We start from the raw sequence: 21,619 nt of genomic DNA, 5'->3' as shown, positions 1-21,619 counted from the left end.
TAGCAAGCTCTAAGACCCCCTGCCACACGCCTCTGTGGACTGGGTGCTCACTGCTTTGTGGAGTGGCTCCTAAGTGCTGCATCATCGCAGTGAAGCCGACTGTGGCTCCCGTCCGTCCTGATTCTGCCCCTGGAGACAGAGTGGTGTGCCACCTGTTTGATACCTTTAGGGCCATGGCTTGGGCTGCCCCCCTGCTGCTGACCAAGAGTCACCACCCACAGATGGTGCTCGTGGTGGAAATGCACGGTGGTGGCCAGGTGCTGGGGATAACCGAACACCATGGCTCCAGTGACTCACCAGGACCCTCCCCCTGCCACAGCCAGATGCTATCCACATGCCATCACTGGTCTCTAGGCCTGTGGTGTGGGTGGTAGCACCCCACTTCCTGGAGGCGGGGGGGCTGAGGCTGAAAGAGGCCAGCAGTTTCCCCAACATCCCCAACCAGGCAGGCTCTCTTCTGCATCCTGGTGGCTTATGGCTCACAAGGGTTTCCCAGACATCACCACCTCGAGACTCTTGGGGTCACTGACTCAGTTCACAGGTGACAAGACTGAGGCCCAAAAGACAACACGACTTGTCCAGGGCCATGAATCCCAAGGCCAGGGGCATGGACCCATCCACATCCAGTCCCGGCAAGAATCTGGCCAGAGCAGATGCCTGTCTTTGGGTCTGAAGACCATATGAGGGAGCTGAGGGAGCTAAGGGAGGCTGGAGGAGGGGGCCCTGAGGGCCTTCAGGGAGAGTCATCCGGGGACACCAAGCCCAGCTTTAAGCCTTCCCCAAGTGGCCAGACACCGGAGTGGGCCCCGGAATTGGACAGATGGGGAGCTAGGTCAGTCTGATTCCCCAGGAGGAGGGGCCAGCCCTGGGTGGCCCTCACTGACGACACCCTGGCAGAGCCCCATCTGTTCTGAGCCTCCTGGGCTCCAGTCCCCATTCTGTCTTCCTGCCCCAAGTCCACCCAGCTTGGAATGGAAATCCACGACGACTGTCTCTGGGAAGACAGGGCCCCTCCCAGCACCAAAGGCCATGGGAGGCCCTGGCAGGTTCTCAACGTCCCCTGGCCTGGACTCTCTCCCCACTGGAACTGGGGTGACCCTCTGGCTCTGCTGTCGTAAGGATCCCATGGGACAATAAATGTGAGAGGGTTTTCTAAACTCTAAAGGGCCACGAGTAGGAAGGGAAAGGCAGGGCAGCTCCCGATACCCCACACTGAGCATGTTACAAGTTGGGGGGTGGGGTGGTCCAGAAGGAGCACTCTGGTCAGGGCTCAGAAAGCAGCCAGTCCAGAAATGGCCAGCTGGTCAGCTGGTTCTCTGTTTCATTCATTCATTCATTCATTCATTCACTCATTTAGTGAATACAGACCTCTGGCCCATTCTGTGGCAGCTGCCCCTCAAGTGCCCATAACATAAACCTACAAACAGCATTATCCTTCAGCAGGCAGAAGCAATTAAACACAAACTCTCTTTGATGTTAAAAGGCACACATCAGGACTCCCTGCGCATAGTAGGTGCTCAGTAAATATCTGCAGAATCAAGTTCGCATTCTTGAGTGTGGGTTTTGGGGTCAGAGTGCCCAGGCTGCGTGTGACTTAAGTCACATACTGAGATCCAAAGAAAGTTTCCAAGGAGGGGATGTGGCCTCACAGCCAGACCAACTCCTGTTTTTGATGGCTCCCTCCCTCAGCCACTGGCAGAGGAAGCTGGGACGGAGTAGAGCAAACCTGGCCCGACCTCCCCCCACCCCCAACACTCACAAATACCCTATTGGAAGACTTTTCCATCTAGTTCCTTTCCCTAACAGATGCCAATCACAAATCCATACTCCCTCAGCTGGCTCTCAGTGGGCAGTCCTGGGGGGGGGGGGGGTCAAGCTGATTCTGCCATTATCCCTTCCTATGGTCCTTGCTGGCCTCCAGCAGTCCAGGGATAAGCACTGGGTGTGCAGCGATGTAGAGCCCAGGAGTGCAGCCCCCTGATGAGAGCGTTTCAGGGGACCACTGCCATCTGTCTGACCTCGGCTGCTGCCCTTCCCCCTGCTGGACCCTCCTCCCCACTGCCCAGAGGGCTCAGTGGCTCGGGCACTTACGTCTGGGTTCCCGGGGTCCATCCACGGTCACCTTGATGGCTCGGTGGTAGGTGGCCACTTGGGTGGGGTTGGTGAACACGGTGATGGTCAGTGTGAAACTCTTCCCTGGGCGGGGGGGGAGTGGAGAATAAAGGCAGGAGGTTGGCACCTGGAGCTGTAAGCAACACCCCGTCTCCCTCCCAGAAAGGGCAGATCTCTCTCCTTCGAACCTGGGCAGAAGATGGGGCTCTGGGTGAAGTTCCAGCTGCTGGCCTTGGCATTCGGGGCCCCAGGAGGTCTGGCACCAACTTTATCACCTTCCCCCTCCCCATGCTCTGGCCGCCCTGCTCATTTTCTCCCTGCTTCCTGGCTTTTGTGCTGTTCCTTCTGTCCAGCGACCCTTGCGATTTGGGGCTGGGGAGCACCCCACGTATAACTACAAAAACATGTATAAAAACGCATATATTTTTTCCTAAAGGTAATGAGTGATCTTTATAGAAAATTTGGGGAACACAGAAAAATCGCCCATGGTTCAACTAGCCAGGAATAAACACTATTAACATTTGGGTGTTTTCTCCTCTAATCCTTTTTTGTGTGGGTTATGTGTATTTACAGAGTTGCAATGATACCAAAATACATATTTTCATACCCTGGTTTTGTTTTCTTTCATTTAACCTCACATCATAAGCACTTTCTCATGTCGTTAAAAATTCTTCATAAACTTCATTTTTAATGCCTGCAAAATATTTCAACTCACAGAAGCCTCATCTTTTATTTATCTGTCTTACTCTCTGACGCCCCTGCTGACTTCTCACTGGTGTGTGCAGCTGGGGCTGAAAAAGGGCTGATTTGGGAGCTGCCGACATTTCATTTGTACACGCAACCGTCATTTCCAGAACTCTGTTCTATTTTTAGACAGACATTTGGCTCCAAAGTCTCCATTCAAAATTCCTAAGAGAGGAAAAACTTTTAAAATGATAATTTTTTTTTTTTAACCAGTTAGAATAAAATGAAAACGACCTTTCGTTTATAAAAATCTTTGTCTCCATCTGTGCTTATTTCCTCAGAAAAGATTCCAAGAAGTGGTGAGTGATTTCATCGCAGTCAGAGGGTTGGGACGTATTCGGGGCATCGATCTCTCTGGCGAGATGGTGCTCCAGAGAGTCACCGTGACCGTGACAGCTGTCAGCGCGGTGCCATTGGCAGCACGGCCGCCTGTCAAGGTGGAAGAAGGATCTTACTGCCCCTGACTCCGTTTGCCTCTTGGCCATGCCCAGTGAGACTGAAAGTCTTGACACGTTCATCCTCTGTCCTAACCCAACGCTGACTATCGCCTCGATGTTCCTTTATGCTTTCCTATTGGCATTTCGGCGCCTTTTGGAGATCGCTCTGCAGTAGCCTCTGAGCCCTTTCCCCGCCCTTTGTGTGGCCATCAGTTTCTCAGCTCAGTGGCCTTTCTGTCTTGCGTTTTGCTTTTTGCTTTCTGACCCCGAGCTGGTTTGCATTTCCAGTGCTTCCTCTCGCTGGTGCTTTCTCCTACTGTCTTATGTTGAGGCGGGTTTCCCCGTGTGACAAGCGAATCAAGGCTTCCCCTCGATAAACAGCCTTCTTCTCTACCTTCTACCTCTTAATTCTTTGGCTCTTCTGGGGGTATAAGTGGTGGGTGGGGTATGAGGTCAAGATTCTCCTCAAAGGGCAACCCAATTCTCCTCTCACCTTCGCTGAAGTAGGCCTCTCCTCTCCTGCCCTCTTCTCTAGTAGCATCAAAGCCCCCACACGGTCTGAGACTGGGGAGGGTGCGAGGGGAGCCTCGCCGATCCCCTAATGCCGGCCTCCTCCTTCTCTGCCCCTGAGCATCGCTATCTCTGCACCCCAGTTGCAGACCCAGGGGCTCCCTAAGGGCAGGGGCCTGTGGGCCGTGGGCGGGCACCGAGGGAGGCAGCCTGAGTGGACCCCTCTGCAGCCCCTGTACTCCCGGCAACTCTCCAAGGCAGGCAGGCAGGCAGCCAGTCTTGATGTCCCCGCTTCACAGGTGGGAGAGGAGCTCTCAGGGCAGGGAACGCTGCTTAGCGGTTCTCTCTGCGCGGTTGGGTCCAGTGATCCATGAAGACTCTAGCCCCCAAAACAGGAGATCCGGAGCGGAAGGAAATCAGGCTTCCAGGGCCCCGGCACGGAACCCTCGGGCTTCTGAGACACCAGGGGGTGGGTTACACTGAGGTGCGGCTCAAACTGGGGAAGAGTGGGGCCTCTCTGGAAGAATTTTCCTGAGCCAGTCCACTGGAGGCAGGGACAGAAATGCAAACAGCACCTGCTTCTGGACTCCAGGGTCCGCAGAAACCTAACCCCTCACGCTCAGACCACAGGGGCACTTTCCACGGTTTCTGGAGACTGGAAGTGCAGAAGGTATAGGGAAATGCCAGGCCGCAGGCTCCCTGCCTACCCCCTCCTGGGACCTGCCTTCCCTCACTCTTTGGTCACTTTTCTCCTGGACTCCTCCCCCTCCCCAACCAGCTGGGCACTTTCTGAGGGGGGGTCCCCAGGCCTCTGCCACTTCCAATGCCTCCTTGAACTGCCGGGTGCCAGGCTGGATGGACCCCAATTATTGAAGTGCTCCTGCAACTCTGTCTGGACTCCACTGAAAAGTCACTTCCTCAGTGAGGCCCTCTCTGGTCACTTTATCAAAAGCAGACATCTTAAACCTGGCCTCCGAGGCTGCTTCTCAGAATTAAGTGGGCCCGTGAGCAGGGACAGGAAAACAAAAATGACAACTGTATTGTCCCTAACCTCTGGCTGCAATTTAGCATCTCCCTCAAGTATGACCATCAGCAGCAAACCACAGAGGTATTACAGAAGTTCCTGTGACCTTGTCACCAACAGACGTCACAGGTATTTACATATCACATTACTGACGTTGCAAATTTCTCTAAATATCTTTTGTGCGCGTCACGACCTCAGAATCGTGGTCGTCATCAGACCCATTGCCACATCTTACCATTTAATACGCTAATAAAGCAGCACATTTATCCCAATTTTAAAAGACATTTTGCTAACTATGTTTTATTGCCATTGGTTTCCATTGTAATCCTTTGTGTTTTATTTGATTTGGTAAAACACATTATTCTGAAACTGTCAGGCGGGCCATAGGGTAAAAAAAAAAAAAAAGGAAAAAAAAAAAGGTTAAAGACCTCAATCTGAAGTATCAGAGACCCTCTCGCTCCCACCCTACCTTGGGAGGGAGCTGCTTGTCCCTTGTTCACTGCTGCATCCCCAGCCCCAAGGACAGCATCTGGCACAATAGGAGATGCTCAGTAGATGTTAGTTAGATAAATTAAGGGAGAGACGACCGTTCCCATTTTGCAGATGAGAAAACTGAGGCTCACAGAGGGGCAATGAGTCATCCACGTCACACAGTATTTGGGCAGGGTCCAAAAGGTTAGAATGTGCTGGGGTCTGTGCCCCTACCGCATACTAAGGACTCGCTCCTGGGGAGTGAGAAGCCCCCACTCTCACCAGGCAGCAAACCGTAAGCCACCCCTGAGGTCATCGGCCCTCCTCAACAGTTTCCCCCCCCCCCTCCTTTCCAGGCTTGGCACCATCGTCCCAGGTACCCAAAGAGAGGAGGGAGGGAGGAGTAGCTGCCCCTTGGGGCCCTGAGTGACCCCAGACATTCCCGTAGGACCCGGGGTGGGGGGGTAGAGGGGGGCCCTGGACCAATCAGCACAAACAGCCAGGTCCGGGAGTGTGGCTTTAGGCAAGTCCCTGTCCCTCTTAGATGGTTCTTGGGTCATAACTCTTACCACACGGGGATTCATGGACAGCAGGAGGGGACAAGTCTCAGGGGACCTCGGGGTTTTCTCAGGGTTGGCCAACAGGCCCTCTGTCTCCTCTCCCAGCGGCAGCCGGTAAGCCACACCCTCATCTCTCAACCCAAACCTCTCTCCACAAGCTCCGGCTGCTTTTTAACCTGCCAGTGATAGTTTAGGAGCTCATGCTTTCTTCATTTTCACCTAGGCCGGTGGCTGCCTCCTAGAGGACATTTAGGGAATTTGTGGCGTCTGGTCCTCCAGAGGTGGGATGTGGGGGGCGGAGGACGCAGATGTCCAGCACTGTCCAGGGCATGGAGGCAGTCATTCTTCCTGTGTGTGGAGAACTTGTTACAAAGAGTCTCTGAGCCACGAGCCTAACTCCATTTGACATAAAGCGAAGGTTTTTTTCCACGCTTTTAATATCTACTGAATTGTCCAGGATGGGAGATGGGCTTTTTGTTTTTTTTTAACCCTGCCAAGAATTGCTCACAACTTCAGAAAACTATGTCATCGACAGTGATGCTGCGTTCAGACCTCGAGTCCCGTGCGCCTGGGCTGGCGGCGTGCCCTAGCGGGCACGGGGTGTTGTGCCAGGCACACAAGCGCCCACTCAACCCACAGTGTAGTCTTGCCCAACATTTACGTGTTCAAATGGATATTTTATCATAAATCACTTTCCCCTCTCTTCCCCATTAGTTATGGAATTGTATAGGTTTTGAAACTGCGCGTAAGTAGGTAAGTTACATCGTCTACGCGTTTCACTGTAGGCTGGTGAAGGGGGCGGAACAGAACATTCGTTGTAAGAAGGGCACTGTGTCTGGTGGGGTGGGAACCTCGGCCCTACTGGCTGCAGGAGACACCAATGGCTTGGTTTCTTTCCCTCCCTTTTCTTGGGCCCCACGTTCAGGCTTATCGCGAGGGCTCTGTGGCGGTGGTGGTGGGTATGTGTCCTTCATGGAAAGCTATTTTCCTAGAATTAAGACAGAATCAAGGAAACAGGCAGAAGTTTCCATCTGGCTTCTCGGTCTTGGCAGAAGTCAGAGGGCCAGGGAAAGGCTCGGGGTCCCGAACTCCAACCTGTCCCAGCTCCCAGAGTGACCCACTGTCTGTGTGAATCGCTGATGTGTCCTCTCAGTGGGAATTTCCCATTGGGCAACATGGGCACAGCAGATACGCCGCTCCGTGCCACCGGACCCCGGCGCCCTCCTTCCCCACTGCCAGCCGCCTCCACTTCTCCCACTCGACGATTCACACCTTCTGGGTTTCCCCCACCCCCGGCCAAACCACACCACAATCACAGAATCAGTGACTATACCGCTCAAAGCGACTTCAAAGATCTCCAGTGGCAGGCATCTGAAGTAACAAAATCTGTAACATGTATCCCACTCTCGATGTGTGCCAAGCTGATACGCTTGTGCCAATTTCCTTAATCCTCACAAAGTCTCAACAGGGAGGGATCATCGTTGTCCCCGTTACACAGACGGGGAAACCGAGGCACAGAGAGGTGGAGCCACGCGCCCCATGTCATCTAGCAGAGCTGGGACTGAAATCCAGGGGGCTGGTTGTTGAGCCCAGGCCGTTCAACACCATGAGCCTCTGAGGTCTGAAAGTCTCGTCAGGTTCCCCAGGTACTGGATCTCCCATTCAGGCCCCCTGCCTGTTCCCCGAGTCCCACGAGACTGACGGGAGAAGGGCGGTGAGAATGGCTTACAAACTCAGCCCCCTGCGTCTCCCAGATGCACAACTTCAGCCTCCAAGAGCAGGCGCCTGAACACTAAACAACGTTTGGGGAACCCGACTCTCTCCCCCAGGCCCTGCAGGGTAAGCGCAGGTCTGTGCGCACAAACGGCATAGAGAAATCATCTTCCGTGGCCCAGTGGCCAGCTGGCCGGCCATGCCCTCGGTAACTCTGGGAATCACAGGGTCCCCTCTTCCTCCCAGGACAGGGAGCAAGGTGGCACGTTCCTGACGCCTTGCTGGCTCCCGGGACCGACCTCTCCTTCTGCCGGCCTCACCAGGGGCCACAGCTTCGGCGGGCCTCCCTCGGCCTCCCCTACACATCCTCGCCCCACCTGGGCCCGCACACCTGGCCACCGCCCCCAAGTCAAGCTGCAACCCCTGGCGAGTGACTCTCCACTCAGGGCTGCGGCCGGGATTAAGTTGCAAAAGGCCTGAGAGATTGGGGATGACAAAAGGGGCTCGGAGACTAATTAGGAGCAGCAATGAAAGCTTAATTCATAAAAGCAAACATTTTCCATCCATCAACCTGCAACCAGTTAAGGGCAACGTTTGAAAGAAATCTGTGCATGGGGAAGGGAGCCAACAGGAACAGGAAATGTTTGAAAGAATGTAAACTATTTCAGTTTCATAAAAAGTAACAAGTAAACAGTTATTACATGCAAATAATGCCCTGGTTTTAATTAATGCTGAAAAGTCAAAATATGTTTGACATTTGTATGTATACATTGAACGGTTGGAGAGGAAAAAATGGTGCCCAGATGCCCGTTTGTGAGCAGGGCTGGCGGCTCAGAGGGAACTAAAACCTTGAGAAGGTCTTGTTTATTGGTGATGAAAAGTACAATTCTGCCTCAGCCTCTGTTGAGACTGGCGGCAGAGGAAACCTAGCTTACTTTCTTAGTGAAGCTGGAGGGGCAGGCTGGGTCTTGGGAAGGGCACACCCCACTTTTCAGCAGGCTGGTCTTAAAGGGCCAGCGAGCCCTCAATCCACCATTTCGCTGGGGCAGGGTTTCTAGGACTTCTCCACCCACAAGTGATGATGGGTTTCGGGTCCCAGAAGCCTCCCACTCAACAGCCCCGGGCGGCAGCCACAGTTGCCGCGGCTGGTCCTGCCTTCCTCCTGCTGCCAGAGGTTGATCACATAGGCAGGGTGGGGGACCAGCCTTGATTCTGGGGTGGGGGATGGCGGCTTTCCAGCCGCGCTTTCCAGCATTCGGCATCCTGCACTGCATTCACCTCTGTCTAAACCACCCTAAGGCTCACGGGGCTGGGGAAACTGTGGCTTGGGGAGACCACAGCTGGGGAGAGGCAGCCTCAAAGCTCGAAGCTCTGGGAGATCCCACCCCTGTGGGGAGGGTGGCTGGGGTGCTCGCGCCCCCCCCCCCGCCCCGCAGACCAGCCATTTGTCTAAGCCAGCTGCTAAACCCGCCTGCCACAAAAGAGCTACGAGGCTGTTAATCCACGATCTGCTCCCAGCATCTTTTATGAGACCAGAACACTCGAAAAAGGGGTGATGTGGATGGCTTTGAGAGTCAGTAAATCCCAGAAACTGGGAGAGAATTGTGTCTTTCTCTGGCAAAGGACCCTAACTTTCTTCACATCCTCAAAGGGGTCTGTAACACCCCCATGGGGTTCCAACCCACTGTTCTAGACCAAGTCAGGCCTGGAGACTTGTTTCTGGGGCTCCCATTGGGACCCCAAGGGATTGCTCTCAGCTGCCTTCCCCCCCACCTCTGCCATTGCCAATGTCAGGGTGCGCAGTCTCCCTTCGGCTCACCTCGCCCACTGCGGCCCACGAAGCGAAGGTCGTTGAATCTGGCCACCTGGTTCTTCATGACTGCCGAGGCATTGCGCAGTTCAGCAGAGTAATTCTCGTCATTGCCTGCCATCACAGTCACCACCGTCCCATCAGGCACATCCCCCAGCGCCACCACCTGAGGGCACAGGGGCAGAGGGGCAGCTTAGAGAGGTACAGGGACGCAAGGGAGAGGTGGGGAGGGGCCGGGCAGCTCCCCTAGGTCCCAGGCGCACTGCAGGATTTCTCAAAGGCAGAGCGGACAAGAGGCTTAAACACAATGGACACCTTCCCCCCCAGATAACAAAAGCAAGCAGCCCAAAGCTCTGCCTTCCACACCCAAATCCTAGATCGACTGGTTAAGCCGTGTCCTGAGAAATTATTCTTTCAATTAAATCCGAGCGAGAGCTGAGAATGAGCTCCATCCCTACAGCGTGGGGTGCAGTTCCCTCTTGCCTTCGGCTTGAGCAAAAGAGGAATCGACATACTCCTAGCAACAAAGTCCCTAAATAAAAACAATATCAACAACGGTAATGACGGGGCTCCTCCCCAAGCTCAATTAATGCAAGAGCCGTTTGGGGTCTGAAATTTGGTCCTGAAATGTGGGCCAGGCCCAGGTTATCGGCCTCTGCAGAGCCTGAATTCGTTATGCAGGGAAAATGCACAATGTGAAACAAACCGGTGTTTGGGGGGGGGGTTGTACAGAAAACCCCTTTAAAATGAGACAGGGGTTTCTGGGAGCAGGAGGATGCACCTGCTGGGAACTGCAGGATGGGGCTGGAGATGCCTTCCTGATTCGTCTCCCCCAGCCCTCACCCCAAGCAGCGGGGAGAGACAGATGCCTTTTGAAAAGGAATCAGGCTGCAAATACAGTCACAGCCATTTAAACGTGGCCACCGCGTGCAGGGACTGAGGGATCCAGATGGTAAAAATTTCAAGGAGAAAATGTTTGGGGTCTGATTAAAAAGGCCAGATTTCCTGTCAACATCCTGTCTTCTTTTAATTTCAAAGATTCCTTTTAAGCTCCAAGTGACAGTAAAACCTCCGATCTGGGGATTAAAGTCACACGGGCCGCCCCCTCCCCCTCCTCCCCGGGAGATTTTCCCCACTGGCATTTTAAGATGTCACCCGGGAGACCTCCAAGAGTCACTCATCCTTTTTTTTTTTCAATTTGGAATCGTCTTAATGGGAGCAAGGACGGCCTCAGCTGCCAGAAGCCGCGGTTTCCAGCCACCTCGGGCACCCACCACCCCCAGCGCTGGCCCTTCCTGCCCTGCCCTTTCTCACGGCAGCTGTGAGAGGTTTAGGGGAAAACCAAGGCGTTTTCGTTTCATCTCGCTGCCCCCTTAAAAAAATGAAAATGAAACAGTCGCCTACTCCCTAGCAAAGGGAAAAAAAAGATCCTCTGGCTGGGGTCTGCCGGGGGTGGGAGCGCCCCCCTCCCCATTTCGGCCTGACATTCGGGATTCCCGCCCGCAACGGTTTAGGGTTCGGTGCCCCCTTCTCAGCCCTAGAGTCGCCCGGTGTAAAATTTCAGAAGCCAGAGGTTGAGGGTGTGAGCAGGAAGTGTTTCTGAAGCGGTGCAGGAGGAGGGGTGCTGGCGGTGAAGGGTAGGCCCTATCCACCCTCTGCACCCCACCTCCGGTGTCCTCGCCCCGGTTCCGGGGCTCTTCGTCCCCTTTGCCCGCAAGGCTGTGTCCGCGGGGGTCCGGACCGGAGAGGAGCGAGGCCCCATCCGCCCGTTTCCGCATCAACGTCTTTCAGCAGGGCTCCCCGAAGGTGGAAGGGGCAACCCTCCCAAGAGTCATCCGTGCCCGGTGCCTCTGAGAGGCAACGCCAAGGTCCCCAGGCGGAGCGCGCAGCGAGACCGAAAGCGCCCTGGGCCCGGCTGCTGGGCTCTCGCCGCGGGGTGGCGGGCACGTCCCCTCCCTTCCCGGGGCCCTGGCTCCTGCAGCCGAGACGCCCAGATCCCCAGGACCAGGGGCCGCCCGCCCCGGGCCCGGCACTCACCTTGAACGCGACGGGCAGCGTCTTGTTGCAGCGCCAGTGCGAGGGCAGCACGGAGCAGAGGAAGTTGGGGCTGTCGGTGCGCACGAGCTCGCCCGCGTGGTCCGCCAGCACGTCCACCATCGAGCGCACCTCCGGCCGGGCGCGCCCGCCGGGCCCCACGGACGCCTGCGCGCTCAGCGCGCCGCTGTTCTCGCCCATCTTGCCGCCGCCGCCGCCGCCGCCGCCGCCGCAGGGGAAGGCCGTGGAGGGAGGTGTGAAGCGGCGGCTGGTGCTCGGGTCTACAGGAATACGCATAACAGCGGCCGTCAGGGCGCCGGGCGGGCGGCGGCGGCGCGGCTCCCCCGGGGGCGGCCGGCGCGGGCGCCTCCTCGGCCGCCGCTGCCGCGAGAAGCGGGAAAGCAGAAGCAGCCGGGCCGCGGCCTCAGGGCGCAGGGGGCGGCGCCCGGGGACGCCCCGCCGGGGCCCGCCCGCAGCGAGGCCTCGCTGCCCCGACGGCCGCGCGCAGCCTGCCCGCTAGCCCCGCATCCTGGGCTCCCGGCCCGCGTGCGGCCGCCCCTCGCGGCGGGACGTCTGCCTCGGCCCCGGCGGGGCCCGCGCGGGCTGTCGCCGCCGCCGCCCGCCCCCGCAGCCCGCTCGCGGCCGCCCCACCGACCGCGCGGCCGCAGCCCCAGGACAAATCCTCGAGAATCAAGTGGCGGCGCCGCGCGGGCCCGCGCGGGGTTACTATCCCGGGGCCCGCGGGGGCGGGGCCGGCCCGAGCGACGCGTCGCTCAGCCAATCGGAGCCCCCATCGCCGGCACCTCGGCCGCGCTCGGGGGGAGGAACGGGGACCGCCGAAGGCCGCCCAGCGGGGAGGGGCGGAAGGCCCCGCCCCAGGGAGGACGCCCGGGTCGGGGGCCTGGCGCGTGAGCCCAGGGCTCCTCGAGAGTTCTGGGGCGCCGGGGCCAATGCTAAAAATTTGGTTAAAACGCCCGGGACTCTGCAGGGGGCTCCTCTGCCGTTGTCTGCAGGGCCGCGGCTCCCTGATGCGCGGGTCGCAGGTCCCCTTCTCGCGCCCTTTCCCCGCCGCCAGTGGCGGCACTTTCCCAGCTCCAGCTGCTTTCTGCCTGTGATGCCTGCACTCTCAGCTGGGGGACGCGGGGGCCTCCCAAGCCCGGTGACATCGAGCGGAGAGCTGCCCCCAAGAGGTTTCTCACCCTTCCCTGACCCCTTCCCGCAAATTATTTTGACCCATGAGCTTGCACCGCACACGAGATTCCGCGACCACCAGCGGCCTCTGCAGCTCCCAGCCTAGTGCGGCTTTGGGCCCGGCCTCTTTGGCCCCGTTGCCAACCGGGGACAGACGGAAGGGTGTCCCCTGCGGGCCCGTATGTGGCTTGGGGGTGACTAACCCCGTTCCCTTCCTCTCTGCCCTCAATGCAACTTTCAGCACCGTGCAGGCCCCTTGCCTCGTCGTTCTTCGTTGTGGCGGCCTTCGGCCTTCTCCACATTCTTTGAAAAATACGATGGGGGCTGAAAAACGCGAGTGTTTCCCCCTGATTTTTGCCCGGCGCATATAAACACTGTTCTGCTTGGTGCAAGAGGACGGAGTCACGGGCAGAAGAAAACTGCGGAGAACGCGGGAATGGCTGTCAAGCTAAGGGCGCCGGCTTCCAGAGGAGGCAATTTTCTTCCTCTCTGTGGATGCAAACTGGCCCCCGCGGGCCCATGGCCTCGTCTTCCCTGGCTGTGTGCTGGGGCCGCGCCGCAGGGACGCAGACCGCTCTGCCGAAGCACTGTCGCTTCAGTCCCGGCCGCGCGGCCCAGCGACTCCCAGGGCATCACAGCAGTCAATCCTGTCCTCCTCTCCCGCCTCCTAGGCCAAACGAGCGGGCCTAGGGAGAAGCTACAGCGGGGGGAGGAACTGGAAAGATCGAGCCCCCATTCACTCTGGATTATCGCCCCAGATGCGCTCCCTGGAGTCTAGGGAGCGAACGAACGCGTGCGGAATCTCCCCGCCGTCTTGGAGATTGGGCTGAATATTCGTTGTTCCGGGGCTTGACAGGTGCAAAACGACGAATTCCAAGCTTCGGAAACCAAGAAGCATAGGATCCGAAGGTGGCCGCAGGATCGCGCCCCAGATCTGAACCCGGCCCAGTACGTGCCATTTCGTCCTCTCCAAACGAATTCAAGGCCCTCGTGTGCCCCAGGGGGGGACAGGCCGTGGCCCAACCTCGACCACCTGGAGAGCCGGTCCCTGCCCCCGTCATAGCCTCACATCAGCCCCTCGGGCCATTTCGAAGGTGGGAACACCGAAGGACCCTTGCGGGATCCTTTTATGGAGCCTACATCTCGGAGTTACAGATCGCGAGGGCCAAGGCCCTTGCAGTCTCGGGAGCGCTAGCGGTAGCTGCGGAACCAGAAGCAAGCGAGGGACCGGGGCCGTGGCACGTCCGACCCCCGGGAGCTTCCCGCCTGAAGGCCCACCACGTCGTGGCCAGGTACGGCCCAGGGCCAGAGAGGGCGGGCGACGCGTGTGGCCCTGGAGTGGCTGAGGGGGCCAGGACCCGCTGCGTCTCGGGTTTGTAAATTTGATTCGTCTAATGGTTTCGGTTTGCACCCGTGCCCTTGCTTGTCCCTCCGCCTGATTTCTCCCTCATCCTACGGCGGCGGGTTTACAAACGGATATCCGGAAAATGCGGTTCCTGTGGGTATCGGCACCGGGCACAGGATCCGGCGTGCTTCCAGCCCTCGGGAGGGTGCTCAGTGCGGATGGGGATGGGCGCGGAAACCAGGAGAAGCTTGGGTCTCCAGCCTGAGGTCGGCGGGGGGCCGCCGGGCCGGGAGCAGTTTCGGGAGCCACCGCTAGTTGGCGCCTGCACTCTGCCCGCCGCGGAGTTGCCCGGCCGGCCCTGCCCACAGATGTGCGCCAGCTGCAGTCCCGTGTCTAGAGGCTCGCCTCCTATGTACTGCCCTTTCTGGACAGACGTGCGGTACGATTCCTCACCATCTGTGCGACCAGGACAAACCAATGGCTTTGTGTCAGACGGAAGGCTCCCCTACCTGCCCCTGATGGGCGCCCCTGGCACCCCAGGGTCCCTGTGCCCTCTGACACACAGAACATTCTCCCTGCCAGAAATGCACAGTTGCTTCCGGTCCCATTCCGGGGGGCCAATGGGTGAGGAGGACAGCTTCTTCCCAATTTCTGCCAATGGCCAGCCTACATCCTTTCCATCCCTGACTGACAGCCTCAGGGTCACTTCTCTCTCTCTTTCTCTCCTTTTGATGTTTCGAGAGGCAGTTGGACAGCTCCCACTCCCTTATGTGGGAAACGTGGATACCCTGTCCCTTCCCCATCTTGTATGGATAGACATCTCCTTTGCCTCTTCCAACGGGCCGCTGTACAAATCTGCTTTTTCTTAAATGGCTCTCACCTAAGAGCACCCTAAATTGTCCGCAGCAGGGCTAAGAAGCTGGGAGGTCTGGGCCTACCTTGGCCCAGAGCTGGGTGAATAGCTGGACCTAAACTGGGGTCCGCAGAACTCAGGATCTGGAGGCCACTCCTCCCACCAGCATCCTTTGCCCTGGGAGTGGGAGCCATGGGGTCAAAATAACCCTGTGTCAGGGCGCCCTCCTCGGGCAGCCTGAGGGTGTCTAGGAGTGCGCTCTAGGTGGGATGGTGGTAGTGAGGTGATTGCTTGTGTCTCCCCACAGGCCAGAGAGCTCACAAGGGCAGGTCTGATTCCCTGAGAGTCCAGTGCCCGGGGAGGGGTGAAGATCCCCCCAAGCATGCCAGACACTGGACATATGGGACATGGAGAGTCTTCTGAGCAGCTCACTGGTTGTGGACGGAGCCTGGCGGTTTGTCCAACTGCCTCAGTTTGTCTTCTCCCACCATCGACCGTGACCCAGGGAGAATTGCTTAAAACCTGTCTGACTCTTGTCTATCTCTTCTGTGAACTGGGGGTAAATGAGCTGTCTCCTCACAGAGACGTGTGAAAGGTGCTTAACACAGGCCTGGCACATAGGGGGTGCTCCATCCATGCGAGCTATCGCTGTTGTGAGAAATAAGGCCCGGTCACCCCTTGTCTGGGGCCTTTGGCAAGTCTCTTCCTCTTTGTGGGCCTCACACTTCCCATTTGTGAAACATCCAACTTTCATGTTCAAAGCTTGCCGGGTCTCAGAGCCTAGTCCATTGCCCTGTCCCCCTTGGTTTGCCTAGAGGCTGCCTGGGGCAGGTGAGGACCATCTGTGACCTGCCTCCAGGCAGAGGCCACTTGTGGGAGGGTTTTCCAGCAACCATCACCGGGCGGCCTGAGCCTGGATCTTGACAAGACTCACCTTCTTTCCCCGAGGCTCTCAGACCGTCACTCTGGAAACCCATTGGTCCCCACCCCCGACCCCCCTACAGGCAGACAGAACTCTCTCCGCTAGGACCTGGGCCTAGCTGGCGCTGTTAGCCTCCTCCCCCTCCCCAAGGACGCTTGTGCTCCCTTTATCCTGAGTCCCGGGGGAGCCAGTCCAGTTACTAGCAGAGGACTGTCTTCTAGAAGTTAATCATTTCTCACAGTCTGGCTTCCACACCCTCACTCTGGAGGCACCTATGGTGAAACCCTCCTGCTTGGTGGCCTGGAGCTTAAGGTGGGACATTTCTGTCCTTCACTGAGCCTCAGTTTCCTTTTCTGTGAATGGAGTGGTTCTAATCACTCCATTTCATAATCCAGAACACTCCCTCTAGAAAGGGGGGGGGGCGTTGCATTTCACCACATCTAAAATGTCATCAATTGTTCCATGTGAAAGAAAAAGGAAGAAAATCCTGCTAATTAAACCAAGACTTGCCTGCATCCCGATTTCAAATATGTGTGTTTATGCATATATATTATTACACACACACATATGTGACTTAGTGACAAAGGGTCATGAAAAACAACAATAATGCGGTCAAGAGATTATTGCTGATGGGGTTGGGAGCCCTTATCCCCAGACAATTTCCTCCTGGGCAGCCTCTCTGGAAGGCTCCTGAATGTGCAGAAGAAGGACCAGTGTGCTTCTCAAATTACAGGGTGCCTTTTTTTTTTTTTTTTTTTTTGGAAAGGGCCAGCCTCTGAGGGAAGGGAGGGGGGAGCTGGAGAGAGCACTGTGGTTAGGACACCACTCCTGTCTCTGCCACTGACTGGCTGTGTGACTTTTGCACCTCACGGAGCCTTGGTCCCCTGGCGGGTAAAATGGAAAGAACAGCATGAGCGATGAGATGGCCCAGGTGTCCCGGTGTCCAGGCACTGCGTTTGTGCTTTAAGCACGTCATTTCAGGGGCGCCTGGGGGGCTCAGTCAGTTGCGCATCTGACTTCGGCTCAGGTCATGATCTCACAGTTGGTGAGTTTGAGCCCCAGAGCCCACTTGGGTCCTCTGTCTCCCTCTCTCTCCGCCCGTCCCCCACGTGCTCTCTCTGTCTCTCTCAAAAATAAACATTAAAAAAAAAAAATAAGTACATCATTTCATTCCATCCCAGCAATTGTGTGCGGGAGCTGTTATGCCCATTTAAACCAAGGGTAATGGTGCTCCAGGTTTTCTGGGCTAGGGAGAACCAGAGTGGGGTTAAAATCCTGATCAGACTCAAAACTTGGGGCTCAGAGGCACTCCCTGATTATGCCCCCCTGCACCGGTTGAACAAAATACTGGAAAGAGCCGGGGTACAGAGAGCGAAAGTGCACAATACACGTCAGCTCCCACAGTGGTGGTGGAGCCGGAGGCACAGAGCCGTGGTTCAACAGCCACAGGCGTGGAAATCAGCAGACCCTTGAACCCAGGCTGGGAGGCAGCCAGGGGCTGCACGGGTCATCTGCTGAGGCTTCCCCACCTTGTGCTCTCCTCCGGCCTCCGAACCTGCCGGTGAGGAGACAGACTCGGCTGTAGTCCCCAATGTACAGACAGGAACACTGAGGCCCAGAAAGTGGGAGAGGCCGGACCTGTTTCACCGAGGAAGAGGCAAGACTTGGGACTCAGCTCTGGCAAGGCCAGGGGCGGCGTGGTGCGACCGAAAGCAGGGCGGGCTGACAGCCACCCCTGACCTCTGCCCACTCTGCCTCGGCCAAGTAGGTGAGCCAGGCCAGGACCCGCATGATGGTCTCCTGGTGCCACCTCACAGCCTGAGGAGACCTTGGGCACCCGTTGCTCCAGGGGAGATGTCAGAGTCTGTGTGTCTTCTCAGGTCCTCAGTGTCCCCGTCTGAACAAGGAGAGTGCCCTGTCATGGTCCCTGTAGGTGCCAGGCTGACTCCCCTCGGGCCTCCAGGTAAGTTTCACTGTGACTTTGAGGCCAAGCCCACGGGGCTCCTTTGCCTACCCCCGCCTCCTCAGCCCTGGTCCTCCTCCGGTGGCACTGGTCCCCTCTTCCCCACCCCCTCCTCGCAGGTCCTCCTGAGAGGGCGCTCAGCTTGGGGAGTTGCAGAGACAAGAGGGAAGGATGGAAGAGAGCGGTGGTCTCAGTGTGAGCCTGGCCGGGGGAGAGGACCCAGGCCCCATCAGCGGTCGGGGGAGGGGGCTCTCGTTCCGGCTCCCATCAAGGGGTCTGGTCTTCCTGCTACCTTCCCTGCTCCTCACTTTGGTCATCTATGAAATGAGGAAACAGTTCTGGTAGAGCCTCTTGGTCTATGACTAATAATTGCCCTCGTTTGGGCCTCAGAATGTGAGGGCCCTTCTCGCAACGTGATTCCTTGATCCAGGTTCTGTCTCTGCTCTGCTGGCTGGTCAGAGTGCCTTAGGCTCTGCATCCACATCAGCGGGTAGGTGCAGAGCTAGCTGCTTGGCAGAGTCATCAAATCGGAGAATTTTTCATCGGGAGGGGGAACAGAGAGTGGTGAGAGGGGCCTGGGTAGCCGGGAGCCCAGGAGGGTTCCGGGGAGGGCGTACTCTTTCCCCGGCCCAGGATGGGGCTTCGGCTCTGGCGGCCAGGGAGAGAAAGGGCTCCTCTCAGTGGCTGTCAACCCCTTGCACTCCCTAGAGTGGAGGTTTTTCAGGTTTAAAGTGCCTCCAAACCTCAATCAGATGGCAAGCAGAGGAGCCAGTCGGAAACCAAGTCTTGGAATTGAATCGGAACCACGGGATTAGAATCTTGAGCCCTGTTAACCATTATTGACAACAGTTAAGGTCTTCCGGCATGCCAGGCGTGAGCCCACACTTTATGCTCATTTGTGCCTCACAGTGCTCTTACTGGGGAGGTACAGTCACCCCCATTTTACAGGTGAGGGAACTGAAGACGTAAACTCGCCCAAGGTCACGCAGCTGGAGCCGGGATCCCAACCAGGCAGCCTGGCCCCACGCTCTGTTCTCATGGACCAGAATCAGATGCCTGAAGTTACAGTCATGGAAGAGAATTAGAGTCAGAATTTTATAATGTCAGCCTCAACAGGGTTCTGAGCTACCCTGTCCAAGTCTCCCGTTTATCCAATGGCAGAACCGAGGCCCGGGGAGGGAGAGGGTCTCTCTCAAAGTCACAGCCTAGGCCAGGGGCAGAGTCTGGAACCCCCTCCCAGTCCCCTACCCCCCAGGTACTCTGGTCCAGGGGGCCTCCCTCTCCATGGCGGGCCCTCCTCACCCCACCGCCCACCCAGCGGCTCCCTGGCCCAGTCGGTCCCATTAGGGATTTTCCACCTCCCCAAAAAGGTCCTAATGACTGTCAGTCCTTGTGAAGCCTTAATTAATCTCAGAGGCTGATGGCTCTGAGGAGACCGGGGGCTTTGGCCTTACGCAGATGAAGATTACGGCTCCATTTCATGTGGTAGAGAAGGAACGCCTCAGACATTCCTGCCAGCAATAAAAGCCACATGGCTTTCCAGCGTCGCCCTTGGAAAAGAAAAAAAGCGCAGCCCTTTGCGGAAAGAAATCAACTATGTGCTGTATGCATGGCATGAGATAAAAACGGTGGAGAACAGTTGGCCTTTTATGCTGCTTCCAGTGGCCACCGAGAGTGGCAGGGCCCAGCGGCCACGATCCCAGCTGCAGCCCTGGGGAGAGGCGGTGGCCCTCGGCACAGCGATGGCCTCAGCCCCTCCACCTGAACTGGGTTTGAGCTGCCCTAGACGTCCCATAGGCAGGGCTGGCTTCCTGGGCCTGCGCCCCAGGGGGTTGGACAGCGGCCTGCTTGCAGAAGGGTCCTATGCTTGCTCTCATGCTCTGCCGTCACCGCCCCTACATTCTCGATACTTTTTGAACAAAGGGCCTGCATTTTCATTTTGCACTGACTGCCACCCCCCCCCCCCCCCCCAAATTATGTAACCGGTCCTGCCCACGAGTCACCCCGCCGGCCAATTACAACATCTCCCCTATCACGGGCCTGGGCCTGGGCCCAGGGAGCAGTGTTTTTTTAACACCTACATTATCTGAGACGAACTTCCAACCAATCTTGTGAACCTGGCAGATGTGGAAACTGAGGCTCAGAGAAGCTGCCCCACGGCAAAGGAAGCCCGGGTTTGGAATCTGGTTCCTCTCGTGCCAAAGCAAGTGTCTTCACCACCCTGCGTTCCACAATATTTTATCTTTACCACGCTCCGTGGGGGAGGGTGACACACGCAGTCAAGCTTTTTTGTTTCCAAATAGCAGAAGGTACTCACGGCACACAGAGTGGCTAACGGAGCACCCAGTACCACGCTGTGCGACAGTGACAGGGGCCTGGATCCACTGGGCTGGGGCCGGGGAGGGGGCGGTGTGGCCCAGTTTTATAGTTGTTTGTTCCCCTTGTGAATTTATTAGCGCTCTCTGTGGGTCGCTGCCTCGAGTCTGGCCTGGGACGTGGAGCAGGAGTCCCGGACTCCCACTACCCCTCACCGGTTAGAAGTTCTCCTTAGTAACTTCCTCCACTCTTTCGTGTTCCGGTTTTCCTCTGCCACCCTCGTTGGCTGGGGAAGGAGTTGCACCTTGTATCTTGATAAACTCAAAGGAGTCCCCGTCTTCAACGAATCCTAGAAAACTGGAGCTGCAGGAGGCCTAAAGGCGGTCGTGTCCTATAACTTGGGCTAAGCCCAAGACTCATGGACCTGGCTGCTGGCTCCAGGGGAGCCATCCCCTTATTTCTTGGTGGGTGACCCCAGACATGTCCCTTCCCCCTCTGGGCATCCGGGAGATAAGTGCACTGGACCGCACTTGATCCTCAGGAAGACTGTCCATCTTCAATGTTCTGGAATTCCTTATTAATCTATGACAGTTCTGGGGATACCGCGGTCCAGGAGAGGTCAGAGACTTGCTCAAGGTCACATAGGATGCTCACTGGCAGCTGGAGCTGATCTGAAGCCCCTGCCTGCTGGCCCAGCCCTCCCCTGCACCAGCCTTTGGAGGGCCCAGCCTTTGTCTCGTCCTTCTCAACCTCTCAGGCGCCTTAAGTGCCCAGGTCCGGAAGCCACAGCTAAGGGTACCTGGATGTCTGTTTCATTATTATTCTTTAAACAATATTTATATTTTATATACTCTTCTGTTACTATATTTTACAATAAAATATTTTAAAAGAAAAGCAAGAGATAGAAAAATAGAAAAAGGTCCCCCCTCCCCCTGCCCAGAGCTCTAAAATGAAAACGGACAGAAATGCTTAAATTTGTATACCGTTGCAAAACTGCCCACAGTACATCAAAGCTGAGGAGTATTTATTATTGGCAAGACCACTGTTTCAAGCAGATCGTCCTGTCTACCAGCTCAGTCTCAGCCGAATGATCTGGTGGCCCTTAAAGGCATCCTCATTATGGCAACACCCCCATGTGGGGCATTGCCGGGTACCCAGGCCCTGCTGAGCATGCTCCCTACTGAGCTCCTTAAATCTTATCAGTAGTCCTTCAGATATGTGTCGTTGGGCCTGCTTTATGGGTGGGGAACTGAATTTCACCGAGTGACTCTCCTGGATCCAGTCAGGAAGGGGCAGAGCTGGGATTCGAACCAAGATCTCTTGATGCTGAAACTGCACTTTGCTCACCCCAGGAGCTTCACCCCAGGGCCCGGTCCCCTCAATTATAATAATAACGCTGTCTATACTTGTCATGTATTATTTCATTTGATTCTCATGACCACCTTATGTGTGAGGCCCCCTGTCATCATCCTCGTTATAACGCTAGAAAAACTGAGGCACAGGAAATTTGGGAACTTGCTCCAGTTCACAATGTGGGTAAAGGGGAGAGCTGAACGTTGCACCCAGGCAGCTTTGCTGCCCGCGTGGCTGCGTGGAGACCACAGACGCCATGAA

At 56.7% G+C, this 21,619-nt stretch overlaps 1 protein-coding gene across 2 annotated transcripts in view; it reads right to left on the bottom strand.

The window, feature by feature from the left end:
- Positions 1-21,619, bottom strand: part of RUNX3 (RUNX family transcription factor 3) — a 59,580-nt gene that overhangs the window by 16,444 nt on the left and 21,517 nt on the right. For both annotated transcript variants that reach the window (XM_058718604.1, XM_058718605.1), the window contains exons 3-5: positions 11,419-11,696; positions 9,391-9,547; positions 2,092-2,196 (exon numbers count right to left, since the gene is read on the bottom strand). In XM_058718604.1, coding sequence (XP_058574587.1) covers positions 2,092-2,196; positions 9,391-9,547; positions 11,419-11,696 — 540 coding nt within the window. The remainder of the gene's footprint in view (positions 1-2,091; positions 2,197-9,390; positions 9,548-11,418; positions 11,697-21,619) is intronic.

The sequence above is a fragment of the Neofelis nebulosa genome, chromosome 2, assembly GCF_028018385.1.
Source record: "Neofelis nebulosa isolate mNeoNeb1 chromosome 2, mNeoNeb1.pri, whole genome shotgun sequence".
Lineage (NCBI taxonomy): Eukaryota > Metazoa > Chordata > Mammalia > Carnivora > Felidae > Neofelis > Neofelis nebulosa.
The sequence above is the reverse complement of the archived record's forward strand: the minus strand, read 5'-3'. Positions and strand labels throughout refer to the sequence as shown.